Here is a 17,741-nt window from a genome sequence, read left to right on the forward strand (position 1 = left end):
CCTGGGAGAGAGGCAGAAAAAAATAAAACATCACGGGATGCATCACAAATACCCCATACATATTCAAAAAGCATTCCCTGAGAAGACTCTCGGCACACGGACCGCTGTAGTTCTACCACAGAGCTGTCACTGTTAAGACGCTAATGGAGGAGAGGAAATCCTCCGGGTAGCGTTCAGGTTTTTTTTGATGTACTCTAGTACATGAGCTACTTCAGCTCGGAGAGAGAAAAAAACAACACAAATCATCATGTCATCAACGTAATTCCTCTAACTGCATTAGCAGTCAACTCTTCCCGTGGTCCTTAGCTGTGCAGTCTCCATCAATGAATTATGTATTGGGCGCTGTCGCTTTGAGAAATGCAATTACAGCTACGATAAGGCAGATGGGAATGTTTTGTCTGGCGTATGTTGTGCATGCATTAAGACTACGGTGGCGTGGCTACAGTGTGACGGAAGTGTTGCGCCAGCGGATGCTGCCGTTAACCTGCGGCTAAGTTCCAACAGACGTTCTAACCGAGTCCTTCTGATGCACGTGTCAAACTCATCCCACGGAAGGCCGAGGGTCTGCGGGTTTACGCTTCACCCTTGTACTCGATTGATGAATTAAGGTCACTAATTAGCAAGGAACTCCCCCCACATGGTTGTCTGGGTCTTAACTAAGGGGAGGGGGGTACTCCTGTCTAATGAGTCTTTGGAAGAAAGGCTCATCCTAGAATTGGTAATACTGAAAAACCACACAATGAATGTGTATACATGTGGAACTAAAATGGAAACAGCCCAACATTATATGACCTTAATCACTATTTGTAAGCTCATAGATTCATGTTATGGATGAATTGTTGATGATACAGTGTGTGTGTTGGAGAAGAGGTTTAGAGGGAAGGTCACTCCTGTATCCGCCATCTATCACTGAGGTGTAGGCGAAAATTGAAAGCTTGGAGTGTGATCAGAATAATTCCCACTCCGATATCAAGCAGACGCATCACGCTGCTTGCTTTCCTATCTCCCTCTAGTCCTCCATCTCCCTCTCCCAGCTCCATCTCCCTCTCTCTAGTCCTCCCTCTCCCAGCTCCATCTCTCTCTCTTCCCTCTCCCAGCTCCATCTCTCTCTCTCGTCCTCCCTCTCTCTCGTCCTCCCTCTCTCTCGTCCTCCCTCTCTCTCGTCCTCCCTCTCTCTCATCCTCCCTCTCTCTCATCCTCCCTCTCTCTCATCCTCCCTCTCTCTCGTCCTCCCTCTCCCAGCTCCCTCTCCCTCTCTCTCTCTAGTCCTCCCTCTCCCAGCTCCATCTCTCTAGTATTCCCTCTCCCAGCTCCATCTCTCTCTTGTCCTCCCTCTCCCAACTACATCTCTCTCTCTCGTCCTCCCTCTCCCAGCTCCATCTCCCTCTCTCTAGTCCTCCCTCTCCCAGCTCCATCTCTCGAGTCCTCCCTCTCCCAGCTCCATCTCTCTCTCTTCCCTCTCCCAGCTCCATCTCTCTCTCTTCCCTCTCCCAGCTCCATCTCTCTCGTCCTCCCTCTCTCGTCCTCCCTCTCTCTAGTCCCCCCTCTCTCTAGTCCTCCCTCTCCCAGCTCCATCTCTCGTCCTCCCTCTCCCAGCTCCATCTCTCGTCCTCCCTCTCCCAGCTCCATCTCCCTCTCTCTAGTCCTCCCTCTCCCAGCTCCATCTCTTCTTCCTCTCCCAGCTCCATCTCTCTCTAGTCCTCCCTCTCTCTAGTCCTCCCTCTCTCTAGTCCTCCCTCTCTCTAGTCCTCCCTCTCCCAGCTCCATCTCTCTCTCTTCCCTCTCCCAGCTCCATCTCTCTCTCTCTCGTCCTCCCTCTCTCTCGTACTCCCTCTCTCTAGTCCCCCCTCTCTCTAGTCCTCCCTCTCTCAGCTCCATCTCCCTCTCTCTCTCTAGTCCTCCCTCTCCCAGCTCCCTCTCTCTAGTCCTCCCTCTCTCTAGTCCTCCCTCTCCCAGCTCCATCTCTCTCTTCCCTCTCCCAGCTCCATCTCGCTCTCGTCCTCCCTCTCCCAGCTCCATCTCCCTCTCTCTAGTCCTCCCTCTCTCTCTCTAGTCCTCCCTCTCTCTCTCTAGTCCTCCCTCTCTCTCTCTCTAGTCCTCCCTCTCTCTCTCTCTAGTCCTCCCTCTCTCTCTCTCTAGTCCTCCCTCTCTCTCTCTAGTCCTCCCTCTCTCTCTCTAGTCCTCTCTCTCTCTCTCTCTCTCTAGTCCTCCCTCTCTCAGCTCCATCTCCCTCTCTCTCTCTAGTCCTCCCTCTCCCAGCTCCATCGGTCTCTGTTCTATCTGCACACTTCCAGCTTTTCTGTGCCCTTTTTTCCTTTTTATTTCTCGCACATTGAAATCATTTGAGTCTTTGAAGCACCCAGTCTCCTCTTTCATTCCTCTCCCGGAGGTCATATCCCCCCACCCTCCCAATCTCCAAAGAACAGGTGCTCTGAATCCAATATATATATTTTTAATTAGGTGCTGATATTCAAATCAGCACCAAAGGCTCTCAGGGAACAAAAGTGAAATCAAGGATAACGTGCTTTGAAGATCACGCTCAATTAAGCTCTTTAAACTTGTTGCAGGCGTGTGCTGGCCTTTGCTCCCGGTGCTCATGCCTACCTGGCTTGATGTAGTGACAGGGGCCACGTTAGCATCATAATGCCCTTGGTGACTGGTGGAGGGCCTACCAAGAAGCGGCTGCTACAATTGAGCATATTTCTCCCTGCACTGTGTTTGGGTGAGGGTGTATGTGTCTGTCCGTTTTGGATATTCCATCCCCTCCCTAGGTCCTGCCATATCAAAGACAATCTCTTCTAAAGCAGGCTAGAGCGCCACATTGTGCTCCATCGATCTAGTAGTCAGTCAGCAGCAACCTCACCTCTGATTCGTTACTTTACTGGCAGAGACGAACAAATGTATGCGCGTGTGTGTGTATGGTGTGGGTGAACCTTTTCAAGTGCAAGCAAGCGCAGAAAAAGAAAAGGATGCAAAATATAATGAATTGAAGTGGTTATTAGAAGGTAATGAGTGGGCAACGTGCAGTAATTGGGAGCACCAACATCAACACTCCTTGTGTTTCATACAATGAATGGTGAGTCCGTCTTGATTCATTAGTCATCCTTTTCCATTTAAACAGTAACACCTGCCCATGTGACAACGATACTCAGCTGGCCCCACAAAGTTGTCTTAGTATCCAACAAGTTCTCTGCCCTTAACCTTGTTCTGAACACCTCCAAAACAAAGGTCATGTGGTTTGGTAAGAAGAATGCCCCTCTCCCCACTGATGTGATTACTACCTCTGAGGGTTTAGAGCTTGAGATACTCCCAAATGCTTGTATGAGGTGACTATGGCTAGACAGTACACTGTCCTTCTCTCAGCACATATCAAAGCTGCAGGCTAAAGTTAAATCTAGACTTGGTTTCCGCTGTCGTAAATCGCTTCTCTCTCACCCCAGCTGCCAAACTAACCCTGATTCAGATGACCATCCTACCCATGCTAGATTACGGAGACGTAATTTATAGATCGGCAGGTAAGGGTGCTTTCGAGCGGCTAGATGTTCTTTACCATTCGGCCATCAGATTTGCCACCAATGCTTCTTATAGGACACATCACTGCACTCTATACTCCTCTGTAAACTGGTCATCAAAGTATACACGTTGCAAGACCCACTGGTTGATATTTATATATAAAACCCTCTTAGGCCTCACTCTCCCCTATCTGAGATATCTACTGCAGCCCTCATTCTCCACATACAACACCTGTTATGCCAGTCACATTCTGTTAAAGGTCCCCAAAGCACACACATCCTCGTCTTTTCAGTTCGCTGCAGCTAGTGACTAGAATGAGCTGCAACAAACACACAAACCGGACAGTTCTATCTCCATCTCTTCATTCAAAGACTCAATCATGGACACTTACTGACAGTTGTGGCTGCTTTGCGTGATGTATTGTTGTCTCTACCTTCTTTCCCTTTGTGCTGTTGTCTGTGCCCAATAATGTTTGGACCCTGTTTTGTGCTGCTACCAATGTTGTGCTGCTGCCATGTTGTGTTGCCATGTTGAGTTGTCACCATGCAGCTTTGTCATGTGTTGCTGCCATGCTGTTGTCATCTTAGGTCTCTCTTTACGTAGTGTTGCCTCTCTTGTCGTGATGTGTTATGTCCTATATTTGTATTTCATTTATTCACATGTTATATCCCAGGCCCCGTGTAGCGTCATAAACTGTGGCAAAAGCAAAGCGCATTCCAGTTGATCCTTATTACCCTCCAGAGTCTGAAAGTGTAGAAGCGTTGACAAGATCTATCCCTCTGAATCTTTAGGTCTTTGAGCACCTCCGTTTAACCTTCCTCACCATGGTAACAGCTTGAAGTGACATTTCCATAGTAACAAAGTGAAAAGAAGATTCAAAAAATGTAAAAATATTGAAAAAGTGAAAAGTTCTTGTTTGCTCAGATAAGCTTGAGATTTGAACATAAAAGGCCAAGTCCGTCTGAAATAAAGAATTAAAAACACACAGAAAACCACATAGGTAATTTCCCTGGGCTCATGAATCATTTGCAATTTGGGATGAGGAAATTTGTACTCTAAATATTTCATGACACCCCTGGCTGTTAAAATATTGATATTGGCAATGATGTGTATGTATATATTTGTTTGTGTGTGTGTTTCATCCAGTAAAAATTCAACAAAATAGTTTACTTAAAGTGGATATGATGCTTCATGACATGGAGTAGATTAGAACCCTGTGGTCGATCAAGAAATCAATTCTGAAAAGGTTGTCCGGCCACCTTGTTTTGGACCTACTTCAACTTTAAGATTACAACTCATTTACTAGGACTGAGATTTGACTTCAACACCCAAGCCAACAAACTTCAGAACAAGGAGTAAAAACGAGACGTTCTAACTAGATAAGATGTTGGGAAACTCTGTGCTCTCTCTGTCTGGGAAATCCTATTAGATCAGAGCTGTTTGAAAATGTCATCCCCCGAAGAGCAGAGAGTTACATTTAGGGGCCTTTGAAGACAGACACCAACCATTCCTGGCACTGCAAAAGAGCAATGATGGAACAGGGAGTTTAAAAGACCGAATGAGAAAACTCACCAAAGTCGACAAAACAAGACTGGCCAACTTTCTTGACATTTTCTGGTATACGTCCGGGCTGGGTTTTGGTAAAGTTCCCATCCTGAAAGAAAAAGTAAAGTTCATATTAAAACGCAGAATGATTTTTCCTTTGAGATAAACATAAACACAAGTTGCCAGAGTAGATACAGTAGGCTACTGTACATTTCAAAACTGAATGATTGAGTGAAAGGACAAGTAGCATGGTCCTTTGACCAACCATTAGTCAGGGGCTGCTTTAATTGTGTGGGCAGGCAGAGTAGGTGACAGGGGACACAGTGCGTGACAGGGGACACAGTGGGTGACAGGGGACCAGTAGAAAAGTGCAGCGAGGGCAACAGCAGGGAAGGAGCTGGCATGATCAGCCTGACGTTTGAATTGATTTCAGCTCAGTGGTGTGCTGAACTACAGGAGCTCCATGCAGTTAGCAGCCATGCTAAGAGTCAGCCAATGGAACAGACAGTGCTTTGGTCTTGAATGCCGAGAGAGAGAAAAAAAAAAAACGCTCCCACACATACAGACCCACATGTAACGAATGGCACAATGGCCAAACTGCAGTCTACACTCTTAACAAAACCACCTCCAGTTGTCCCCTCGCTGCCAACATCAGTTGTTAGCACATCAGACATCGAGAGATAATAAATAGTCTGCGAGAGATTACACATAGATTTAGTAGTGAGGAGACATGGGCTTCAGGGCTATTTTAGGATAATCTTAGAGATGGAGTTGTGTCAATGCCAATCTGTTAGCAGATTATTTCTAAGGTGATGGAGAGGGCCTTGAGCTCAATGAGAGTCATGGTCATCACTAAATTAGTGTTTGTTGGAGAAATGAGCTCATGATCAGCTAGATACAGTGGGGTCCGAAATTATTGACACCCTTGATAAAAAGAGGAGCAAAAATGATTGTATAATTCTACCCTGTATATTGTATGCAAAACAAATTGAGAAATTATATTATTTTATACTAATACAATTGCTCAAAGGAATAGATATGTTTAAGCAAGTTATCTTTTTTCTCTCTCTCAAAAAGATAGGTGTTGAAATTATTGGCACCCTATGTTTTCAATACTTTGTGCACCCTCCCCTTGCAATGATAAGGGCACTGAGATTGGAGAACACTTTGGAAGGGATCTTAGACCCTTGCACCATACCGAATATTTCCAGATCGTTGATATCCTTCGGCCTGTGCTTATAAACTCACTGCCCTCTTCAATTCAAACCACAGGTTTTCAATGGGTTCAAGTCCGGAGACTGAGATCAGTGTTTGTATTATTATTTCATACAGTATTTTTTTCTCATGTTTATAAAAAGGTACCAATAATTTCAGGAGGCGACTATATGTGACACACTCTGATATAAATCTTGATGGCTGAGCTTTGAGATTCAAGCTGGAATAGTCTCTCTATACAAATGGTTTCTGTTTACCGAAAATAAATATGGCAGGAGTGTCAGTGCGTGTCTGTGTTCTTATTAGACTCTGGCCTCTTGGGGGACTGGTGTCCAGTGACCAACACAGTGACATTCATGAACACAGAGCTCTCAGCGGACCCTGACGCAAGGCCCCAGAGAGCAGGAGCACTCTCCTGTTAACACACAGAAGACCCTCTGGCCTTTACTCTCCAGCCAGAGGGAACACGCTGCACCCAAGAACCATGCAGCTAGCTACATGTAGAAACACATTAGCAGGCTGGGATACACACGGCTCAGTTGTAGGTTCTGCCGGATTTTTGCAACTCAAACATATGCCCCGTTACCTTAGAACAGGGGTGGGCAATTCCAGTCCTCGAGGGCCTGATTGGCGTCACCGTTTTGGCCCAGCCCCAGCTAACACACCTGACTCCCAATAATCACCTAAATCATGATGGTCAATTTAGAATGCAATTTGATTAATCAGCTGCGTTTGCTAGGGATGGAGAAAAGGTATGACACCAATCATGCCCTCGAGGGCTGGAGTTGCCCACCCCTGCCTTAGAATGTGAGGTCCCAAAAAGATAACGTCAAATACTTTTCTCAAACAGGAGTTGCTTTATTTTTGAAACCATCATGTGAATGCAGCAGGACTTCCCTCCCTACTCCGTGACTCTACACGATGTGACATAATGAATCGTGTATTTGGAACATAAACAGAAAAGGGGGAGATATTGGGGGGGCTGTAAAACTATTCCTCTCTCCTTATCTCCTTCTCCCTTCTGGAGCAGCAGATGTGGCCCGGCCCGGTAGGAGAGCAGAGGCCTGCCGAGCGACCCATTAGTGATTTATGACATCTGAGAATAGTTTCAGCAAGAAAACAGAAAAAAACATCCCATTCGTTCACTGCTCTTCCTTTATGCTTGTGCTTATTTATTACCTGGCAGTCAGACAAAAAGTAAGCAGCTTTTCAGACTGAGCGAGCATGTGAGCGTCTCCTCTGGATTTGTCAAAGTGTGTGATCCCAGACCTGCCCTTCCATCACGCCTCTCTCTCTCTCTCCGTTAGTCAGTACCCACCTACCAAGCAGGACGGCATGGCAGGACGCACCGCTCCGCAGTGTGGCTCGGCTGATTGCGTCTGTGTTACGTTACACAGTGATCATCTGATTGAGTCTGGGGTTGACTCATGGAGCACCTATGATGGTGTGTTTGGAGAACACAGACATCTGGATGGTTAAATCTGTTCTAAACACATGGCGAGGCTTTGACTGAGTGTGTCCATGTGCGTATGGTGTGTGTGTGTGTGACTAACTTGTGGAGAACGGCCGCTGGACCAATTGTGGGCGTGCTTTAAAAACAAGAAGATCGAGTTGTGTGATTACCTCACGGTGCCCATCTGATTGGGAGTTTTAAAATCACACACACAGGGGCTTCCAGAGTGGTGCAGCGTTCTAATGCACTGCATCGCCGTTCTTGAGGTGTCACTATAGACCCGGGTTTGTTCCTAGGTTGTGTCACAACCGGCCGTGATCGGGAGTCCCAAAGGGCAGCGGACAATAGGCCCAGCGTCGTCCAGGTTAGGGGAGGGTTTGGCCACAGGGGCTTTTACTTGGCTCATTACACTAGCGACTCCTTGTGGCGGGCCGTGCACCTGCAGGCTGACGCCGGTTATCAGTTGACTGGTGTTTCCTTCGACACATTGGTGCGGTAGGCTTCCGGGTTAAGCGAGCGGGTGTTAAGAAGTGCGGTTTGGCGGTTCATGTTTCGGAAGACGCATGACTTGACCTTTGACTGCCGAGCCCTTTGGGGAGTTGCAGCGATAAGACAAGATCAAAATTGGGGAGAAAGAAGAGGTAAAAACCAACAACAGAAATATAATACGATATAGTCAGGAACGTGTTAACCATCTCTAGAGTATAGTAGGGGAGATCTAAGTCTTTGTGACTGACTGGTGGTGGCCTACTGATGTGAGGCACGGTAGCCGTTCGTGATTAAATCTGTTGTGTTGCCTTTCTGATTGAGTGAAGAGAGCTGATTGAAGTGTGAAGATCCGCAGACTACGGCAGCAGGTTCTGTTTACACAGAGCGCATTTGGTGTGTTTCTCATGCAACGATGCACTTTTCGAATTCACTTTACTGCGACTACTGAGAAAACTAATCAAAGTATCAAACAGCTAATGCTTTCCCTGCATGTTTGTTTAGCAGGAATGGCTCCTTCAGCTGGTGAATTGACAGATCATATCAGGTATTAGAGTAAATGGGTTGTCCACGGCTTGGCATTAGCCAATGAAAAGCGTCCCCTCTGCCTTTGCATTCTCCACAAACAAAGGCTGTTCTTGCATAATCAGAGAGAAGAGCAGAAGGGTGCCCAGGGAGTCTTCAGAAAGAAAAAAAGTCATTAAAATGAAGTGTTGAAATGGGCTAAAGCACTGGCCCGTGAACTGCGGCTGTTAAACGAAAGCCCACCCAGTAAAGGCGGCAGCCAGGGATTACTGGGGTTTTACACAGAGGAAACCAGGAAATTAGCCCCTGGTTGTGTCTGTCACATAGTGTGTGCATGTGTTACGTTGGTGAATTAAATCATGGACACACTTCAATAACTTTGTTGCCACCAACCACTGGTGCATTCTATCATCAACCCCAAAACCAAACTCCTCTTCCTCCCAAAATAAGTCATAGAAACAAAAAGAAGAACAATAGGAAAGGGTAAACTGGCTGGATGAATCAGATGGGATTAACGATTGGTGAACACACCCCTGATTTTAATCACCAACCCAAGTATTCCCTGCTGTACCGGCTGTCTTTGGCTGGTGCACTGTGCAGTGCCCCTACAGGCTGAGGCAAAGCAGCACGGCCCGTGGAGATTACATCCATAAAAATAGATTATTAAAGCACAAGTCAGATTGGTTCCCTCCAGCTCAAAGACAGACCAGTGGCAGCATTGGAGAGGTCAAACTCAGCGGGAGGTGAACAGTGTCCATCTACAGTACTACACCAAACAAAGTCTATTTTTCTCCACTGCCCCCCATTTTCATCCATCTTGCCCTCCTTCCTCGGTCACATTTTTCATATACCTGCAACCTCAACCCTTCCCTTTCACTCTCTTCTTGTGCTTTGTGAGCCTCCGTATCCTGAATTTTAAATAACCCTTAAAAACCTGAACTGACTGTATCAGTGCACTTGCAGAATGCAAACTACCACAACAGCGGAAGGGCCGAATAAAATCTACCAAAAATAAAGTATCTCTGAAACGACTGTGCTGTGAGAGAAACAATTACATTTACACGTGTTATTTAGAAGACCCTCTTATACCAAGCGACTTTAAGAAGCAATTATGATTAAGTGCCTTGCTCAAGGGCACGTCGGCATATTTTTTACCTAGTCTGCTTGGGGTTTTGAACCAGCGGCCTTTCGGCTACTGGCCCAAAGATAGGCTACCTGCCGCCCCAACTAAAAACTTTAACCATGTTTTCACTGAGTAGAGATCGTCAATTGTAGACAGAGTCAACATAAAAGACAAATGTGATTGTGCCATACCTTATTAATCCACGTCTCGAAGCCAAGACCATTGTCATCTTGGGTTGTGAGGAACAAATCTGAAAATAGAATGAGAGAAAATATGCTATTATTCACTGGGAGCCATTTCCCTAGAAGAACCGAAGAAAACAAGAGATAAATGTAACCGTCTGAGGCATACAGTGTTTTTCCAGAGGTTTTACAATAGAGAACAGAAGCCAACTGTATAGATACAGAAGCTATAGCAACCCTTGACTGTGCAGTAAAAAAAGTTAAGTAGATTTGCTTGTGGAGCCGGAATGGTTGATGGGAGCGGCTTGAGTCCGCTTGATGTACAAGTACACACCCTGGAGAAGATGCTAGTCTATCGCAGGGCCTTATCCACAATCTATCTCCTTTATTGCGGAGTGCCAAGCAGAGACGGATCGGGTCACATTTTTACAGTATGTGATATGACTCAGCCGGGGATCAAACACCCAACCTTCCAATCTCAGGGCGGACACTCACACTAACCACAAGGCCACTGAATTAGTTGGGTTTCTGACTGTGCATTGCTGTTCATCAAATGGATTATTCTCTACTGTCTTCAGCTAGTCTGTTTCTCCTGCATTGTACTGTCCAATCACACTTCAGTTCACAGTGTGAGACAAGTAGGCCCAATGGCCAGGGAAAGAGATGGGAGCATGATGAAAAGTAAAGTGTTTTCTTTTCTTACATAATATACAGTACCGGTCAACAGTTTGGACACACCTACTCATTCAAGGGTTTTTCTTTATTTTTTACTATTTTCTACATTGTAGAATAATAGTGAAGACATCAAAACTATTAAGTAACATATATGGAATCATGTAGTAATCAACAAAAAAAAGAAGTGTTAAACAAATCTAAATATATTTTATATTTGAGATTCTTTAAAAAGTAGCCACCCTTTGCCTTGATGACAGCTTTGCACACTTGGCACTCTCAACCAGCTTCATGAGGTAGTCACCTGGAATGCATTGCAATTAACAGATGTGCCTTTTTAAAAGTTAATTTGTGGAATTTATTTCCTTCTTAATGTGTATTATGGCAAGAACAGCTCAAATAAGCAAAGAGAAATGACAGTCCATCATTACCTTAAGACATGAAGGTCAGTCAATACGGAAAATGTCAAAGAACTTTGAAAGTTTCTTCAAGTGCAGTCAAAAACCATCAAGCGCTATGATGAAACTGGCTCATGAGGACCACCACAGGAAAGGAAGCCCTAGAGTTACCTCTGGTGCAGAGTATACGTTCATTAGCGTTACCAGCCTCAGAAATTCCAGGCCAAATAAATGCTTTACAGAATTCAAGTAACAGACACATCAACATCAACTGTTCAGAGGAGAATGAGTGAATCAGGCCTTCATAGTCAAATTTCTGCAAAGAAACCACTACTAAAGGACAACAAGAAGAAGAAGAGACTTGCTTTGGCCAAGAAACACGAGCAATGGATTTTTAATTCCAACCGCCGTGTCTTTGTGAGACGTAGAGAAGCTGAACAGATGATCTCTGCACATGTGTGTTTTCCACCGTGAAGCATGGAGGAGGAGGTGTGATGGTGCTTTGCTGGTGTCACTGTCAGGGATTTATTTAGAATTCAAGGCACACTTAACCAGCATGGCTACCACAGCCTTCTGCAGCGATAGGTCATCCTATCTGGTTTGCGCTGAACACGACAATGACCCAACACGCTATTTGACCAAGAAGGAGAGTGATGGAGTGCTGCATCAGATCACCCGACCTCAAACAAATTGAAATGGTTTGGGATGAGTTGGACCACAGAGTGAAGGAAAAGCAGCCAACAAGTGCTCAGCATATGTGGGAACTCCTCCAAGACTGTTGGAAAAGCATTCTAGGTGAAGCTGGTTGAGCAACTGCCAAGAGTGTGCAGAGCTGTCATCACGGGTGGCTACTTTGAAGAATCCGATATGTAAAGCTTATTAAAGAGCAGTGTTACTAGCAAGAGCAGTGTGCGGGTTTCTTCTTTTCTCATTTTATTCAACTTTTACCATGCACCTGCAAAAAAATATTAGATGTGTGAGTGCCTTTAGAATTTTGAATTACTTTGAAGAATCTAAAACATATAACATATTTTTATTTATTTAACACGTTTTTTGGTTACTACATGATTCCATATGTGTTACTTCAGAGTTGATGGCTTCACTATTATTCTACAATGTAAAAAATAGTAAAAATAAAGAAAAACCCTTGCATGAGTAGATGTGTCCAAACTTTTGACTGGTACTGTACATATTTCAGTGCTTTTCTTTTGACATCCACTCCGCAGCAATTATTCTTAATTTCTCACAATTTAAAAAGCTATTCGTACATTAAGTAATGGTCGTGATTAACCCTTGGGCTCTTTGTGAGCTCCCTGTTAAGCTCAGGGCTGGGGGAACTCTGCAACGACACTAAGAAAGAAGGAAAAAGGAAGGAACAACTTAGCTGGGATCCCTATCCCTACAGTTATTCATTAATATATTGTGAGACTATCACATGCAAGGCAGAATACTAAATTAAACTTCTCAACGCGTCTTCTAACATTATCAGGGTGGCAGGAAAAAATGCCTACAGGGTCCAATGTGTTTTCTCCACATAGAAATATACTAGTCATAAGTGAAAACCACTTATATCCTGTGCACTGTAAAAGACATCATGATCATTTGGATGGCGTCTACTAATTTCAGTGAGATATTAAAACAGATTTTTGGAGTAGAGTGCTGTCCTTCACTCTTAAGTCAATATTCCTATTCCACTCATGCAGTGTCTGCTTCGTACCGCCCATGGAAATCCAACATCTAACCGTGATAAGCCTAAGTGTGGCAAAATGGAAGGCACACAAAGAAAATTCCAAACAACAACACATGGGCCTTTAATCTGCCTTCATGCAGGCAGATGCCCTTTTCATGGAAGGGAGCAATAATCTCACCCACAGAGAGGCTGCTTTGATCAATGGTCTCACTGTGGGCAGTAGATACAGAGAGGAGTGGGGTGGAGAGGTTATCCATACAGATAGATAGAGACCTTTGGAGACAGACACTACTATACAGTTCATAGTGTGTTGCTGAAGGAACCGCTGAGTTTAGCTGCATTCTCACTTTCCACGAGTCTCTCTCTCTCTCCATCTGTGATCTTCAGACGTGTGACCCATGTGGAGTGTGTAGCCTCCTGCAGTCTGCTGATGAGGAGTAAACAGGTTCAATAATCAGGCTATAAAAGGAAGCTCTCCCCAACTAGCAGTGGGTGTCTGCCTGCCTGTCTGATTAGAGGGGGCATAGACGAGGCAGGGGAGCTCTCCACATCACTGAGAAATCCTGTAAACACTTACAGTCCCCACGGGCCACTCCTCCTACTCCTCTCCATCATCCTCCTCCTCTCCCTGGTTCACAATAACGGACATACCTCAGTGGCTCTATAAAAGACCTCTGCCCAGTAAAATAAAAAACGGCTGTATAAACTTCTTCCGTCACTTGGTTTTACACAGTTGTACGCATACGACACTTCTTTTACAATGGCACCACTATTTGAGTAAGATGGATATCAGGAAAAACCCAGTAGTAGTCAATATAACACAATATAAATTAGATGTGCTCCCACCCATCCAGGACATCTACTAGAAACAGTGCTGGGGTAAGATGGACAAGATTACAAGCTTATTAAAGATGGAAATAACGGAGGTTACTTTTAATGAGGGCATTTCTCAAGTGGCTAGTTTGCGTCAACTACCTTCACTAAAACCACTGCTTTATACCGGCAAACGTTGGTATCGAACCGAAACATTCCGGCATGCCTCGTGATTTGTCTGTCTGAGGAGGACCCTCCCCAGATCCCCCCCCCCCCTTTGAGGTTACCAAGAAATTCCGTCATTCATCCCAGACCCTAATCACTGCTGTTGCCTAGGGTCTGGGTTCCCGAGAATAATTCATTAGGGAAAGCCATTCATCATGACCTTAAAATACAAAACTAATTACAAAAAGGTGCATAAACTTGCAGGTTGATATACAGTACTGGCAAATGGATAGACTTCAAAACCGATTACTTAATTTTCAATCCGTGACTCCAATGAATGCATAATTCAGGTATGAGTAAAGGCTCTGGGCTCTAAGTGATATGTCATGTCACAGTCTAGTTGCAGGATTGCAACCACAAAGCTAATTAAAGAAACAGTCTTAATTATTAAAATGTGTCCTAAGTAGAAATCGCTCCGGCATTTCCTAGTTGCTAAAATTCGAATAGGTTTTTGCTAAATTCAGTTTGTAACAAAACAAGCAAGTATAGTGTAGAGAATCATTGTGCCATTTAAACCGCTGTGAAATATATTTTCCATAACCAAAAATATTGTTTTTTCATCTGGTTTACAAAACAGAAAGTAATAGATTAAAAAATAAAACTTAATAACGGGAAGCATAGAAATAGCGCACATAAAACAGATCTACTGCTTCTTAATACCGGTGTTCAATGAGAATGAAAGATCTATAACTTACATTCTACATGAATTTGGTCAGGTCGCCAAAAAAGTTACATATTGCAGCTTTAAAATAGAGAACAGATTGTTTAATTACACCAAGACTAACAAGCTGTGGCATTGGAGTAAAAATCAGATGCATCTGCAGATGAAAACCTACGAAGCAGAAAATCCCAAAATAGCGATTTCGAAAGTGTTCATCTTTAAATCAGTTGATTGTTTCTCCCACCTCCTCTCTTGGATTAAGGGTGAATATGTTCGATTCAGTTAATATTCTCCTCCTAAGAATAGCAAAATCGAAGAAAACACACAAGACCATGAATATATTTACAGATGAGGTAGGCTAATTGATACTTGCAGGATAATCATAGTCGATTTGAGCCAGCCATTACAGATCCGATGACTGGGTATCTGTTTACCTCTCCTTATCATGGAGCCTGATGTAGCACATTCAATCAGCTCAAATCAAGTGTCCTTTCAGTCTTACTGCCTCCTTAATTGAATAATCAGGAGTGTCACCTATAATAATATGGAGTGACATTAAAAAAAAAGGAAAATAGTGATTATTGATCATGTTCCAGAGCCCCAGATTAAATTAGATTCAAATTATAGAGAAATTATTTATATAGTCTTGATTAAGTGTTAATTTCACACTCATTTTAGACCACTTGTATATGTGGACCAACCCAGCATTTCACACAGCGCCTTTTCTTCATTGGCTGACGGAGGTTTCCCAGCATGCATTGCGAAAGCCTCTGTGCTCTATTCTGTGGTTGTTTGTGTGTTTTTCAAGCCCAGCTTGGCATACTACCTCTCCATTATGGCATGCATATTTTAAAGAACTCCAGGATTAAAATATTAACGAGCACATTTTAGATTATACCTTTAGGGGAAACATGCCATAAAAAGTGGTTGTTCTATTCATGCCCTGATAGACTTCACACATACAGGTCTACATAGAAACTGCAATGCAGCAGCTAAACATGACATGTTATGGGAATTACTTGATTGATTAGGGTCTATGGAACTGACAATTCATCATGAAATGACTATGCAAACAGTTTGGAGAAAGGCGCAAAGCATGATCCCAAACGTAGTTGCAAAACATACATTTACAACAAAAAAACGTGTATCTATCCATCTGGCTTGCTGTGTTACACACATATTATCCATCTAATACGGATTACAATGAGAAACATTTAAAGCAAAGGGAGAGAGCTCATGTTTGAGAAGTGGAAACATTATCCCGCAGCTTTGTTAGAAATATTTAATTAAGTCTAATGAGAGTGTTTAAATCGAGAGCACTGTGTGGAGTTCCATCCCCCACATCCATACTCTCGGTGTTAGGAATACCTGGCACTATGATGGGTTTGTAAACTCTTCCTCGTGCTCTACTTTGGAGCAGATTTTTCCTGAGGCATCATGAACACATGTTGGTAGACAGGGAGACCCACAGAAAGGGAGTGGGGTGCTCTAGGGAAGAGGAGACAACTCTGGAGAAATCCCTCGTCTTCTCCAATACCCTATATACTGACCTTCCCTGTTGGTCATCTTTCTGAGTGGAGGAAGGCGACAACAAAGTGACGAGTTCATTTCTCTGATACAGAGAGCTGGCGTACATTACAGCAACTACGGCAGACAAACAGCATGAGAAGAATAGTAAGCTGTAGACGGACGGTCTTGAGAAGGAGAGTGGGAGATTCTAAAGCAAAGCAAATCAATGTTGTTGGCCTCTACATGTTGGGTATGCAGATGACTCCGGAAAGAATCTCCAGATCCAATTTAAGGCATCTGCTGACGGTTTGACTTGGACTTTATTATAGCTCTCAATTCCATTATACAGAACGGGAGCAGGGATACAGCTCCATAATATCCCTTCATCACATTACCTTATGAATAAACAGAGCCACCGTTCTGATCTCTACCCAGGTGGAAGTAGGGCTTTGACACAGTGCATAGTAGAGGGGGGCATTCTCTCCCTCCCCAACCACCTGCATCTCTCGCTCTCGCACACTTATTTTCTGCCTGAGATCCTTTCATTATTGCTGGTAAATCCTAGATGGGGACCTTCAGCTAAGGGTTGAGGATTACAGGTAAGGATAGCTTGAGCTGCAAGACAGAAGCAAACATGGAAATAGTCTCGCTGTGAGCCGAGGTGGCTATTACTGGGTTTTTATGTCAGTCGCAGACCGTCTGCCACTGCAGTTTGCAGCCTTTGGTAGAGCTGCAAGAGTATGGTAGCATGAGAACATTTCTTGCTAAACACTAATCAATGCAATTCCAGATTAATCTCATGGTAAATAACCCCAGAGCTTTCAGAGTATTGCTGTTTCTGATTGCAGAGAAAAATATCCTCAAACTAATTCTCTGAATCCATCAATTGATGTTACACCCAGACTTGAAAAAAAATGCACATGTTCATTCTCAAAGTTAAAGACTATTAGTGCTGAGATTAACCAAATATATATATAAATACAGTTGAAGTTGGAAGTTTACATACACTTAAGTAGGAGTCATTAAAACAAATTTCTTGTTTACAAACTATAGTTTTGGCAAGTCGGTTAGGACCTCTACTTTGTGCACGACACAACTAATTTTTCCAACAATTGTTTAGACAGATATTTCACTTATAATTCACTGTATTAATCTGGAATTGCAGGATTGGCCCAGAACTACACAGCAGGACTTGGTCAATGACCTGAAGAGAGCTGGGACCACAGTCTCAAAGAAAACCATTAGTAACACACTACACCGTCATGGATTAAAATCCTGCAGTGCACACAAGGTCCCCCTGCTCAAGCCAGCGCATGTCCAGGCCCGTCTGAAGTTTGCCAATGACCATCTGGATGATCCAGAGGAGGAATGGGAGAAGGTCATGTGGTCTGATGAGACACAAAATAGAGTACAACCCCAAGAACACCATCCCAACCGTGAAGCATGGAGGTGGAAACATCATTCTTTGGGGATGCTTTTCTGCAAAGGGGACAGGATGACTGCACCGTATTGAGGGGAGGATGGATGGGGCCATGTATCGCGAGATCTTGGCCAACAACCTCCTTCCCTCAGTAAGAGCATTGAAGATGGGTCGTGGCTGGGTCTTCCAGCATGACAACGACCCGAAACACACAGCCAGGGCAACTAAGGAGTGGCTTCGTAAGAAGCATCTCAAGGTCCTGGAGTGGCCTAGCCAGTCTCCAGACCTGAACCCAATAGAAAATCTTTGGA

General features: G+C 44.1%; 1 protein-coding gene across 1 annotated transcript in view; it reads right to left on the reverse strand.

The window, feature by feature from the left end:
- LOC118393749 (T-cell immunomodulatory protein-like) overlaps positions 1 to 17,741 on the reverse strand; it is a 125,516-nt gene that overhangs the window by 94,996 nt on the left and 12,779 nt on the right. Inside the window, exons 7-8 of the mRNA XM_035786790.2 lie at positions 10,052 to 10,110; positions 5,086 to 5,167 (exon numbers count right to left, since the gene is read on the reverse strand). Coding sequence (XP_035642683.2) covers positions 5,086 to 5,167; positions 10,052 to 10,110 — 141 coding nt within the window. The remainder of the gene's footprint in view (positions 1 to 5,085; positions 5,168 to 10,051; positions 10,111 to 17,741) is intronic.

Source organism: Oncorhynchus keta, chromosome 14 (genome assembly GCF_023373465.1).
Source record: "Oncorhynchus keta strain PuntledgeMale-10-30-2019 chromosome 14, Oket_V2, whole genome shotgun sequence".
Lineage (NCBI taxonomy): Eukaryota > Metazoa > Chordata > Actinopteri > Salmoniformes > Salmonidae > Oncorhynchus > Oncorhynchus keta.